We start from the raw sequence: 12,793 nt of genomic DNA on the forward strand, positions 1-12,793 counted from the left end.
AAGTCGTTAGTTACGTCACGGCTTTGTCTTCTAAATATAGCAGCGCAATCCTCTCGTCTCGTTGGGATCTCTCAGCCTTTTTTTTTTCTGCCAGACTAAAAACATCAATGCCAAATCCGCCCTGTCAAACCTCACCCCAATCCCCTCCCCCTCACTGTATTGCGAATTTATACGGCTGAGTTAAAGCTATTCAACGCACAACTGCAGGATTTCGCTTTCGCTTTATTATTTTATTACTTGTTTTGGCAGAAGGCCGACGAAAATCTCGTCACCTCAATCCAAGCCACAAATCGACCTGCTGCGGCTGTTGTGGGCCTTGCCGCTACTAGCAAGGCAAAACGTTCTCTATTTTCTCTCGTTCAACTTGATTGCCCGTCTGCCATACAATCATAACCCAACATTTATCCCCATATTCCTGCGTTTCTAACCGCCTACTTCCAATCTACTCTGAATTTCTCCTGCTTCCTTCTTTATCCGCCACTATTGGAGCTGCTACCATGGCTGACTACCCACCGGAGCTGCTGCAGCAGCTGGCCGAACTGGACCGCGAACTAGAGGTATGACATGACCCCTTGCAACCATACTGTCAAAGCCGTGGCGAGGCCCCGACTGAATTAACAAGCTAAGCTGACTGACATGCCGCACTGATGTAGGAGGGCGATATCACACAGAAGGGGTACGACTAGGCGATGCTTCCTCCATTTCTCAATCATCACTACCACCCAACATCTAGAAACCCAACAGCTGACCCTTGTTTTCTCCTTCCCCCTTTGCAGCTATCAGAAGCGCAAGATGCAGCTCTTGGCGCAGTTCCAATATGCTGACTCTAGCGCCCCCAACTCGCCCCCATTTATTGCCGAGCCCTCGCACCACCGCCGGGGCGGTCTTAAGATCCACTCACCCGAAAACTCGTCGCATCCTGCTAGCGCTGGCCATAGACTCTCTATGACCCCACAGCCCGAATCCATCATCGGCCCAAACGATGAGAGCCGGCCTTCACCAACTTTTCACAACAACGCCCGCCCAGACTCCTCATACAGCATGCGGCGGGCCTCTTATGCTCCTTCAGAATCCGCCTTTCAGGCTATCTCTTCCCTGCGGCCTGGCGTGCCCATGGCAGTGGACCATACCACTTCTAAGAGACCAGACTCACTGTTTCTGAGTGCAGGCCTGGGTCAAGGCTTGCCCACAATAGACCCGTCACGAACCCAGACAATGGTCTCAGCCGACTATGCCTTCAACCCGGACCAGCAAATGGCCTACGGCGACCAAATGGGCCAGGGCCCTCTGCCGCCACACCAGAGGATTCACCACCAACCACAGCAGTCTTATGACAGCCACGCCGGAACAATGGATTCGCAGACATACTTTCCCGACTTCGCCGGTCAGCAATCCCACGACCAGGGCGACGACTATGGCGGCCCACAGCGGTACTCGGTCAATGAGACCTTTTCGCCAACAGCCGCTATTGCACCCCCCATGCTTAGCGCTAGAGACCTTCCGCCTCCCGAGGCTCTGGACTACCAAATGCCGCTTGAACCTCGAGACGTCCCGTTCGCCATATACGACCCCCATGACCTAAACGAGCCCATGTCAAAGTTTGATAATATCGCTGCTGTTCTGAGATACCGCGGCCGTACCAACGCCAAACTTCCTGCATACTGGGTGCTAGACAGCAAGGGCAAGGAAATCGGCACGATTGCCTGGGACAAGCTGGCATCCAGGGCAGAAAAAGTGGCCCAGGTCATTAGAGACAAAAGCACGCTGTACAAAGGCGACCGAGTGGCGTTGGTCTACCGTGAGACCGAGGTCATTGACTTTGCTATTGCACTCTTGGGCTGCTCTATTGCCGGTGTTGTAGCTGTTCCCATAAACGATTTGCAGGACTACCAGCGTCTCAACATGATCCTTACCTCCACACAGGCTCACCTGGCTCTGACTACCGATACTAATCTCAAAATGTTTCAGCGTGACATCAACATGCAGAAGCTATCATGGCCCAAGGGTGTGGAGTGGTGGAAAACCAACGACTTTGGTAGCTTTCATCCCAAAAAGAAGGACGACGTTCCAGCGCTCCTAGTGCCCGATCTTGCCTACATCGAATTCTCCCGTGGGCCAACTGGTGACCATCGTGGCGTAGTACTCAGCCATCGCACAATCATGCACCAGATGGCCTGTCTGAGCGCCATTACAACGACCGTACCTAGCAACAAGCCTGGAGACACGTTCAATGGCACCAATCTCCGAGACCGAAATGGCAAGCTCATGGCTAACAATCCGGGTAGTGAGATTTTGCTATCATACCTTGATCCGCGCCATGGCATTGGTATGATTCTCGGTGTGCTATATGGTGTCTATGGAGGCCATACGACAGTGTGGATGGAAAGCAAGGCTATTGATGTCCCTGGTCTCTATGCCCACATCATCACCAAATACAAGGCAACTCTTATGGTAGCCGACTATTCAGGCCTCAACAAGGCTGTTAGTAACTACCAAACCGACCCCATGTCTACTCGAAACTACAAGAAAGGTGTGGAGCCAAGCTTCCAGAGCGTCAAGCTTTGCCTGATTGACACTTTGACTGTGAACTGCGAATTTCATGAGATTCTGGCTGATCGTTGGTTGCGTCCGCTGCGAAACCCAAGGGCCCGTGAAGTAGTAGCTCCTATGCTTTGCCTGCCTGAGCATGGCGGCATGGTTATTAGTGTCCGTGATTGGGTGGGCGGAGAAGAGCGCATGGGCGTTCCTCTAAAGCTTTTGAATACCGAAGAGGATCTTGATGATAGTGAGAGCGAGAAGGAAAAGGAGGAAGAGAAGAAACCAGCTACGAGCGGCTTTGGCAGTCTTTTAGGAGGTGGAAATACGACCAAGACGGAGTCCCGGGCTAAGAATGAACTGGGCGAAGTACTTTTAGACCGCGAGGCCCTCAAAAGCAATGAAGTGGTCGTTGTGGCTATTGGCGATGAGGCACGCAAAGAGGGTGCCGGAGATGCTACCACAGTACGTGTAGGCGCTTTTGGCTATCCTATTCCTGATGCTACGCTGGCTGTGGTCAACCCTGAAACAGGCCTGCTAGCTTCCTCACACGCCATTGGTGAAATTTGGGTAGACTCACCATCGTTGTCTGGGGGGTTTTGGGCCTTGCCAAAGCACACGGAGCAAATATTCCATGCTCGTCCGTACAAGTTTGATCCTGGGAATCCAACTCCAACATCTATTGAGCCCGAGTTCCTTCGGACCGGTCTCCTAGGTACGGTCATTGAGGGCAAGGTGTTTGTGCTTGGCCTGTATGAAGACCGTATCCGTCAAAAGGTCGAGTGGATGGAGCACGGCACAGAAGTAGCAGAGCATCGCTACTTTTTTGTACAACATCTGGTGGTCAGCATCCTCAAGAATATGACCCAGTTGGTGTATGATTGCTCCGCTTTTGACGTCTATGTGAACGAAGAGCATCTACCCATCTTAGTAGTTGAGGCTAGCGCTGCATCTACAGCACCGCTGCAGCAGGGCGGCGCCCCCAAGCAGCTTGACCCTCCCCTGCTGGATAGTTTAGCGGAAAAGTGCATGGACGTTTTGATGCAAGAGCATCACCTACGACTGTACTGCGTCATGATTAGCCCTCCAAACAGTCTACCTAGAGTTATCCGCAATGGCCGACGAGAAATCGGAAACATGCTATGTCGCCGTGACTTTGATCTTGGCAATCTTCCATGTGCTCATGTGCGATTTGGCATTGAGCATGCTGTCCTAAACCTGCCTATTGGCGTTGACCCCATTGGTGGTATTTGGTCGCCCCTAGCCTCTAGCTCTCGATCAGATATTCTTATGCCGGCAGACAAGCAGTACTCAGGCATTGATCGCCGAGAAGTTGTGATGGACGATCGAACATCTACACCCCTGAACAACTTCATGTCTATCACAGATCTTATTCAATGGCGCGTGGCCAGACAGCCCGAAGAGTTGGCCTACTGCACTATTGATAGTAAGGGACGCGAGGGCAAAGGCATTACGTGGAAGAAGTTCGATTTGAAGGTGGCTGCCGTCGCGATCTATCTCCGTAACAAGGTCAAGGTCAAGGCGGGTGATCATATCATTTTGATGTATACGCACTCGGAAGAGTTTGTCTTTGCTGTCCATGCCTGCATCAGCCTTGGACTAATCATCATCCCCATGGCGCCCCTAGATCAAAATCGCTTGCGAGAGGATGTCCCGGCTTTGCTGCACTTGGTCTCTGACTACAAGGTCAAGGCCGTTTTAGTCAATCAAGATGTCGATCACTTGTTAAAGATGAAGCTTGTGGCTAGCCACATCAAGCAGTCTGCTGGTATAGCCAAAGTCAGCCTGCCGAATGTGTACAACACCACAAAGCCCCCACGCCAGAACAGCGGCTCTCGTGACCTTGGCCTCACTATGAATCCGGCCTGGGTGCAACCAAAGTGGCCAGTTGTCATTTGGACTTACTGGACACCCGACCAACGACGAATTGCCGTGCAGTTAGGCCATGACACCATTCTAGGCATGTGCAAGGTGCAGAAGGAGACGTGTCAGATGACTAGCTCCCGGCCGGTTCTTGGTTGTGTGAGAAGTACCACGGGTCTGGGTTTCCTGCATTCTGTTGTCATGGGAATTTACATTGGCACCCCTACATATCTTCTATCGCCCGTTGAGTTTGCCCAGCAACCACTGTCGCTTTTTGTTAGCCTATCCCGGTACAAGATCAAGGACACTTATGCCACGCCTCAAATGCTAGACCATGCCATGGCGTCTATGACAGCCAAGGGTTTCACACTACACGAGATGAAGAACATGATGATTGGAGCAGACGGCAGGCCTCGCGTTGATGTCTTCCAAAAGGTGCGCTTACACTTTGCGGCTAGCAGCCTTGATCGCACGGCAATCAATACGGTATACTCCCATGTTCTAAATCCCATGATCGCATCCCGGTCCTACATGTGCATTGAGCCCATTGAATTATGGCTAGATACGCGGGCACTTCGTCGTGGCCTAGTCATCCCATTAGATCCCGGCACAGATAGCAAGACAGCCTTGTTAGTGCAGGATTCCGGAATGGTGCCTGTGTCAACACAGATTGCGATTGTCAACCCTGAGAGTTGCACGCTTTGCCATGATGGCGAGTATGGCGAGATCTGGGTTGACAGTGAGGCCTGTGTCAAGTCATTCTACGGCTCCAAGTCTGGCTTTGACGTTGACCGTTTCAACGGTCGCACAGTAGATGGCGATCCGAATATCGCCTATGTCCGTACAGGAGACCTAGGCTTCTTGCACAGCGTTAGTCGGCCAATTGGACCCGGGGGTGCACTAGTAGAGATGCAAGTCTTATTTGTCCTAGGAAGCATTGGCGAGACCTTTGAGATCAATGGTCTCAGTCATTTCCCCATGGACATTGAAACGTCTATTGAACGTTCCCATCGTCGTATTGTGCCCGGTGGATGGTAAGCTCAAAGCTAACTGACTTGACGATTTATTTTCACTCAAATGCTAACATTTTTTTGAATAGTGCGGTTTTCCAGGCTGGTGGGCTCGTGGTTGTTCTAGCCGAAGTCCCGCGCAGCCCCTATCTTGCCTCAATTGTACCTGTTATCGTCAACGCTGTTCTCAACGAGCACCAGATTGTCGTTGATATTGTTGCCTTTGTCGAAAAGGGGGCCTTCCCTCGCTCGCGCCTCGGCGAAAAGCAGCGGGGTAAGATCCTAGCTGGTTGGATTAAGCGCAATATGCCTACCTTGGCCCAGTTTGCCATCCGCAGTACTGATCCCAGCATTTTGGATGGAGGACCGCTTGGCCATGGGGGCGACGCTGTTGGCAGATCCTCCATGAGCAGCTTCCAGAGCAGCCAAGAACCGTCGCTAGCGAATAGACGCATGTCGACGGTTAGCTCTTCAGCGAGACTGGACACGATGAGGAACTCTCAAGTGCCCCCTATGCCGATGGTGCCTCACATGATGGCCCAACAGCAGCAGATACAAGCACAGACACAGCAGCAGCAGTACTCGGCCCAAGCACAGCATTCAGATTATTATCAACATCAGAATCAGCAGCAACTACAGCAGTCGCCTGTGGCTTCAATACCCACCCAGCCCATACAGCTTGAAGCCGATGCTTCTGGCTCGATGCCTACAGCACATTCGGGAGGGGTGAACCTTCCAGAATTCAACTTTGGCCTTGAAAATCAGCCGGAGGCGTCTACAACCGGCTCCTCTGGGCCTGGAGAGCCCATTTCTGCCCTGACTTCAATGACCAGCCAGGCCATGTCAGCCACTCTAAGCGGGCCTCTGCCTAGTATTGATGGTCGGGATCCCCTATGGCTCAACAGCGGAGCGCCAGTCGAGTTGTCTGAAGATGAATGGACTAAGGATGCAATTATGAATATGAAACTCGCGTCGGATATAAAAGAGTAGATGCTAGAAAGAGAAGAGGGAGAGGAGTAGGGAATGTCACAATCATAATCTATAGAAGTGGTAAAAGACAAGATATAGGGCACCCTTTAGTTGCGCATATATTTCCTTAATACCTGATCTTTTGTATTGCTTACAAGCTTCATATATTATGACACTCTCTCAAAGGAACTCTTGTTTAAACACTAAAATGCCAAGAGCCCTAAAGGCTGACTGACGTCGCTTGGATCATTCAAGCCTGTTTTTGGCTCCCATCAACTTAGTCCCACTTTTCATCCGAGATAGCATAGCATCTAGCCTCGGTGATTACAGACAGCACATCACAAGACAAAGAGAGATAAGGAATAAAAGAAGTGTAGATGAAACAAAAATAATGATACAGAAAAGCAAAGCATGAAGTTAAACGCCGTCTAAAACAACAACACAAGTAAAGCAGACAAAGAAAACGTAAAGCCGATTTTTCAACTTGTGACAAGTCTACAGTCAATCTTCGGGATCCACAGTTACGTACATACATATAATCCCTCCAAACAGCACCGGCACGGCTAGTCGCTCTCAACCAACTTAAAATTTGCCGCCAGGGCAAGAAATTTAGGTCCGGAAAGCCTAGCATACATACTGCTGCTTCAAAGACTTAATCGTCCCATTCTTCGTCCAGCTGATCGATGAGGCGGTTCTCGTCTTCACGGCTGCGAGTTGGGGAGCGGGCCAAACGGCGATAATGGGCCGTCCCGTACGAGTTGGAGGCGGGAAGGAAGCGGGCGCATGAGGCCACGATAATGGTAGTAAAGTCCTGTAAAATGGGAGAAAAAGATTTTGGTTTTACTTTGTCAGAGCCGTTCCATATATTTTTGAAGGGTAGGAGTGTAAAGAATGCGGCGGCAAGATTATAGTACGCAAGATATCAAAGGAAGTGAATCCGGGGACAGGGTATCTATACACGAAAAACAAGAATGAGGGATCAAAGGCGAGACATGACATGACATGACAGGGCACATGTAAATGGGCCTAGACTTAAGAGCCGCAACATGGCTACAAAGAAAATTGGGAAGAGACACACCACGAAATAAAAGAGTAAAGGGAGCAATAAGACATCAAGAAAACGAGAATGAGGGCAACAGGCAGGGCGGGAGGCTACCACCGACGCCGGCGGTTGCCACAAGACACACATACGCAAATAACACCCCAAACGCTAGCCCACAGCGAGTAGTTGGGCAATTGGCGCCAGCCACGCGCATGGGCAACCGTGCGGTTATAGAAAACACCGCCAAGAACATACACCATAAAAGCAATGATTGCAATTAGGGTGAAGACACTCCCAGGGCCGACGGATCCCGAGCCTGGGCGTTGTGGCTCTGCGGAAAGACAGGCATGAGATGACCGGGCCTCAAAGAAATAAGCACATTGGTCGGGATCGGCGCCAACAAAGGTCACAACGAGCGAGGTTACCAGCGGGTCGCTGGCACAAAGAAATGAAATAGTGGCGGACTTGCGCCTGGTCGTTGAGGAAGAAGATGACGAAGATGACGGAGATTCGCACGGAGAACCATCTTTGTATTGCAGGACGAGTTTACGGCCGCGGCTTTGCAGGTTCATGGATTCTTGCCTATATCAACGGAAGAAAGGATTTGGTTAGTTTTCTGACAGATTCTGGGGCGTTATTTGACGGGGACATAGACTAGAACAAGAAGACAACAAGAAAGCGAAATATGGGCAAAGAAGACAGACAAAAAAGAGAAACGAAAAAAGAAAATAACAAGATAATTCTCACCCTAAAGAATACACCTTATCCTCATGCGTATAATACGCACTCACGTTCTGCCATTGTGACTTCTCAATGCCCACAACATCCTTCACTGGTGCCACCACCGATGAGCACACATTGAGTGTGAAGTTGTAGCCATAGTCCCAGCCACGAGCCTCATAGTCTGTATTGCGCACACCCTTAACTTTGGGCGCGTCCTTAGGCGCTGGAACGGCAATATCTGGTCGTAGGTCGAAAAAACCTCCGAGAGTTGAGACGGATGTCGCTGTGCAGGCCGCGGGAGCAACTGTGGAGGAAGAGGGGAGGGACGATGTGGAGGCCGATGCAATGTTGGCGGTTGCAAGGGATAGAGAGCCGCTGCCCAGTAGAGCGACGAGCAAAGAAGTGAGCGATATGCGCGCCATGAGTGCGATCAAGACTTTGATGAGATGGATTGGGATATATCGAGGATAATTGTCGTACTGCGCCTCTGGTTGGCTGCGGTGCTATCGCCGAAATGATTACCGGAACAGATGGAGTTGCTGAAGCATAGAATAAGAGGCCGAGGCAGGTTTTGTTGTAATCACAATAGAGCGTAAGTGACTAATCAAATCTCGCGCAAAAAGCAGGGACAAAAAATATCATGACAAGATAGAGAAAACAAAGTATCTGACCTGGCTCGTGATAATGCAGGCCATTTAAGCAACCTGTGTGCTTTAAATATAGCATACTGTTACTTTATTATGAAGCAAATAGCACACGGGCGTATCGGCTAAATCGCGGTTGCCTTTGTAGCTGAAGCTGAAGTGGGGACACATTTCAACCCTCTTATCTACAACCCTAACACTATTCCTGGAAGAAATAAAGCTTGAACAGCTCAAGTGGGTCTACCCCTGTGAGCTTGACAGATCACGAACACGAATACTAACCAAGACGAGGGCTACCTTCTAGCGACTGGGGCTTAGCTTTCTACCTAGAATCTCGAGTGCCCATAACTCAGGAGCTGTTTTTATCTAGAGACCTTTTTCTCTATTTGTCCAAATCAAAAACATCAACACCAAACACTACAATCTAAAGAATCCACAACTCGGCCATGCCCGCGAAAACACCCGCATCAGCACTGGCGGCCCGTCACTACGAGTTTGGCGGCCCGTAAGCTTTTTCATTCCTCCACGGCTTCTTCACGACTATCGTGACCGATCTTTCAGTGCAAAAGGCTAACAATCCCGCGCTCACGTGCGTTACTTCTGTTTAGTCTCGGCGTCTTTGGCATCTCCTTCGGCCTCCCTATTCTCCTCTACGTTTTCTGGTTCTTCTGCAATGATATTTCTGGGTGCCCTGTACCGTCGGCCTTGAGCCCTAGTACGCTTGACATAGAGCGCCTCAAGGTCGAGATGGGATGGCCTGAGAATGGCCTCCTGGGTTTTTTCGATCTGGGCGTGCTCAGTGTCACAGTCGCCTACTATATTGTGAACCTATTCCTCTATGCTATCCTCCCAGCCGAGATTGCTCTGGGTACTGAGCTTGTCTCTGGCGGCCGTCTTAGATATCGCTGCAATGGCAAGTTGAATACACTTGACTACATGCTCTCCTTACCTTTGCTAAAACCGCTTGATCTAACATTCTTCACCTTTTGCTCTAGCCTTCACTAGCAACATGGCTATTCTCGCCGGCTGCCTTTCTGGGACAATTGCTGAGGGCGCTGACTTTATTGTGTGGCGTTATATCGACGACAACTACCTACAAATCATGACCTCGCACTTGATCATTGCCTATGCCCTCGCAACCTACTCATACATCGGGAGCTTTAGCGTCAAACCCGGGAACAAGGAAATGCGCGAGCTTGCCATTGGTGGCCAGACTGGCAACATTCTCTACGATTGGTTCATTGGCCGTGAGCTGAACCCGCGTGTTACCCTTCCCTTTTTTGGAGAGATCGATATAAAAGAATGGTGTGAGTTGCGTCCTGGCCTGCTGATGTGGGCTTTGTGCAATTTTACCTGGGTTGCTAAGCAATACCGCAACTACGGCTATGTCTCCGACAGTATGGTGTTCCTCGCTAGTATTCAGACATTGTATGTTATTGATGCTTGGTACTATGAGCCTTCTATTCTCACCATGATTGACATTACGCTGGACGGTTTTGGAAACATGCTGTCTTTTGGCGATTTGGTTTGGGTTCCCTTTTTATATTCTACACAGACTCGTTACTTGGCGACCTATCCCGTGACCCTGGGCCCCTACGGGCTGGCAGCCACCTTCATTGTCCTGTTAACTGGCTTTATGATCTTCCGTTCGTCTAACTCAGAGAAGAATGAATTCCGCCGTGACCCGAAGTCTCCCAAGGTTGCCCACCTCAAGTATATCACCACCAAGACTGGCAGCAAGCTGCTAATTACTGGATGGTGGGGCATGGCACGCCACATCAACTACTTGGGCGACTGGATCCAGAGCTGGCCGTACTCGCTGCCCACCGGCGTTGCCGGATACACCATCATGGCTGCTGGAAGCGGTGTTGAGGGTGCATTGATTATGTTGGACGGCCGTGAGGTTGTGCAAGGTGCCGCTCGGGGCTGGGGTATCCTATTCACGTACTTTTACGTCTTCTACTTTGCGACTCTGCTGCTTCACCGCGAAGGCCGTGATGACGACAAATGCTACAAGAAGTATGGCGATGATTGGCTCAAGTACAAGAAGCAAGTGCCCTACAAGATTATCCCGTACATTTACTAGGCGGTGAGATTAGCTATGACAACGTCTGTAGGGAGTCAATAGACAAGTTGACACCCACTCAACTTTGAAGTACTTTTATTCCCTCTTTTGACTATCTTTTCTCGGATGGATGGGAATTAGGCGGGAATGAAAAGGAAAGGAGGAAAGGATGGGTCCATGTATATCGATTGGGGTGCTGGGTGAATCTGCAATAAGAAATAGTCTTTGATTCAAGATTCAATAAATCTCAATATAAATCATATAAGACAACACGTGAGCTGACGGCGCTTACTCACGATGCTACCTAGCTGACTGTTATAAAGCTAAGAGGGTCTAATGGTGCCACGATTCCTAATACGGGTGCTCCGATGCGGCGTTCACCGCTGGCGAGCCCATAACTCCGGCTTTTAGGCTCCGGCTGTAAACCGGTTGTAGGATGGCACACACCCTGCAGGGATTCATGTAAGTGTTATGCTTATGAGTGTACAGGACCTTGCTAGTCTAGCCCTAACGTAGTACGCATGCATGATGGCCGGCAAAATCCATCAAAAATATCCCATATCAACCGGTTGCGACTCTGCAGTAGAGAAAACAAGGCCACTACTAACAGCCTAAGTCGACTTTAGACACGACTCGACGGACAAGGATCACCAGAAGAAAATAAGACTGGAAAGGCGGGGGAGACGATATGGGGACCGAGATGACCGGATAGAGGGCAGAAAGCAGGCGGGAAAAAGGTAAGAGAGACACGCCGATAATAGGCTGATGATACTTTTAGCAAACGGGCCGATAGAAGAGATGGGATGGCGGGGAAAATAGGCCATCCCCATTCTAGAGAGGGAATATGGAAGGGGTCTTGAGAGCACGCGGTGCAATGTCGAGCCCGTAGTCCTACTAAAGAAGTTTTTGATATTCAGCTTGAATATATTTGCTGTGTACGGGCATCAAACGACGCCCCAAAAAACCGAGTCCCTTATAAGATCTGATAAACGGCAATCAGCCAAGAAAAGGTGATATACTATCTCGGGCTGATGGTCTAGTGGTATGATATTTGCTTTGCAGTATTCACTACAAATATGTAAATGGTCGGGGGTTCGATCCCCTCTCAGTCCAAGATACCGCCCTGATGCATCCACACCTCCGCATCGGAGGTTCTGGATTGCGTCGATTCTTTTTTTGTTCGCCTTTCTCTTTGTTCGCCTCCGTACCCTTCATCAATCTAGGGTTCCTTGTCGATACTATTTTTTGCCTCGGAGAAATCATTTCTCGTCCGTCTCTAGTCTACTCCGTTTTGCCGAGCCTGCATGTCCCGAAGTTTGGCCTAGCTAGGGGACCTTGTCAACCGCCGTGAAAATAAATAGTACTCGTTGTTTTTTTTCTGTTAACATCAAATAACTCACGGACAACGGCTGAGTTTATTGGCCCTCCGTGCACTGTTGCATCGTGGGAACTTGGGACTTTTCTGGTAATTCTGGACCCTATTCTCTAGTTTTACATACATTGTTTGATTCGCCTTGTGTGCCGATTCTATGCAGTGCCTCCTTTTAGCAGCCCGTTCTCCTCGTTTATGCCTGTTTCCGCGTCCCTCTCTCCATTGACTTGTGGTTAACTTCGGCTTGTACATGCAAGCCATATATGTCTGCGTGTGTATTCTTCTTGTACGCCACTTGGGTGTTGTCCCCTAAATTACATACAGTAGCAGTAACCCGTAGCACAAGCTCTGCACCTCGCCTTATAAAAAGGAGAATAGCTCGAAAAAGAAGAAGTCCTGCTAGGGGCGTCGTGATGTGCGTTAACACCCTTTCTTACACAAGGTTTATCATTCCAAAACAGCATCTAAAGCGTGCTTTCGCCCTTTTTCTCCTTTTTTCTCGCCTCGGCAGCAAATCCCGAATTCCTTGGGAATGCCATGACTTGTCTA

At 49.9% G+C, this 12,793-nt stretch overlaps 3 protein-coding genes across 3 annotated transcripts; 2 read left to right on the plus strand and 1 right to left on the minus strand.

Annotated features, from left to right (window-relative positions):
- Positions 1–497: 497 nt before the first annotated feature.
- HOO65_060277 (putative protein C56F8.02) lies at positions 498–6,419 on the plus strand (the record flags this gene model as incomplete). Its single annotated transcript, XM_071003586.1, has 3 exons — positions 498–557; positions 745–5,453; positions 5,519–6,419. The coding sequence occupies 3 exons, from the start codon at positions 498–500 to the stop codon at positions 6,417–6,419; spliced, it is 5,670 nt and encodes a 1,889-aa protein (XP_070857627.1).
- Positions 6,420–7,050: 631 nt separating this feature from the next.
- Positions 7,051–8,585, minus strand: HOO65_060278 (mannose 6-phosphate receptor domain-containing protein; the record flags this gene model as incomplete). Its single annotated transcript, XM_071003863.1, has 3 exons — positions 7,051–7,209; positions 7,590–8,022; positions 8,188–8,585. 3 exons carry the CDS (start codon positions 8,583–8,585, stop codon positions 7,051–7,053), a joined length of 990 nt encoding a protein of 329 aa, XP_070857628.1.
- A 668-nt stretch (positions 8,586–9,253) lies between these two features.
- On the plus strand, positions 9,254–10,893 carry HOO65_060279 (Delta(14)-sterol reductase; the record flags this gene model as incomplete). Its single annotated transcript, XM_071003840.1, has 3 exons — positions 9,254–9,312; positions 9,416–9,675; positions 9,803–10,893. The coding sequence occupies 3 exons, from the start codon at positions 9,254–9,256 to the stop codon at positions 10,891–10,893; spliced, it is 1,410 nt and encodes a 469-aa protein (XP_070857629.1).
- Between the last annotated feature and the right edge of the window lie 1,900 nt (positions 10,894–12,793).

The sequence above is a fragment of the Ceratocystis lukuohia genome, assembly GCF_044167205.1.
Source record: "Ceratocystis lukuohia strain C4212 chromosome Unknown Supercontig6_pilon, whole genome shotgun sequence".
Lineage (NCBI taxonomy): Eukaryota > Fungi > Ascomycota > Sordariomycetes > Microascales > Ceratocystidaceae > Ceratocystis > Ceratocystis lukuohia.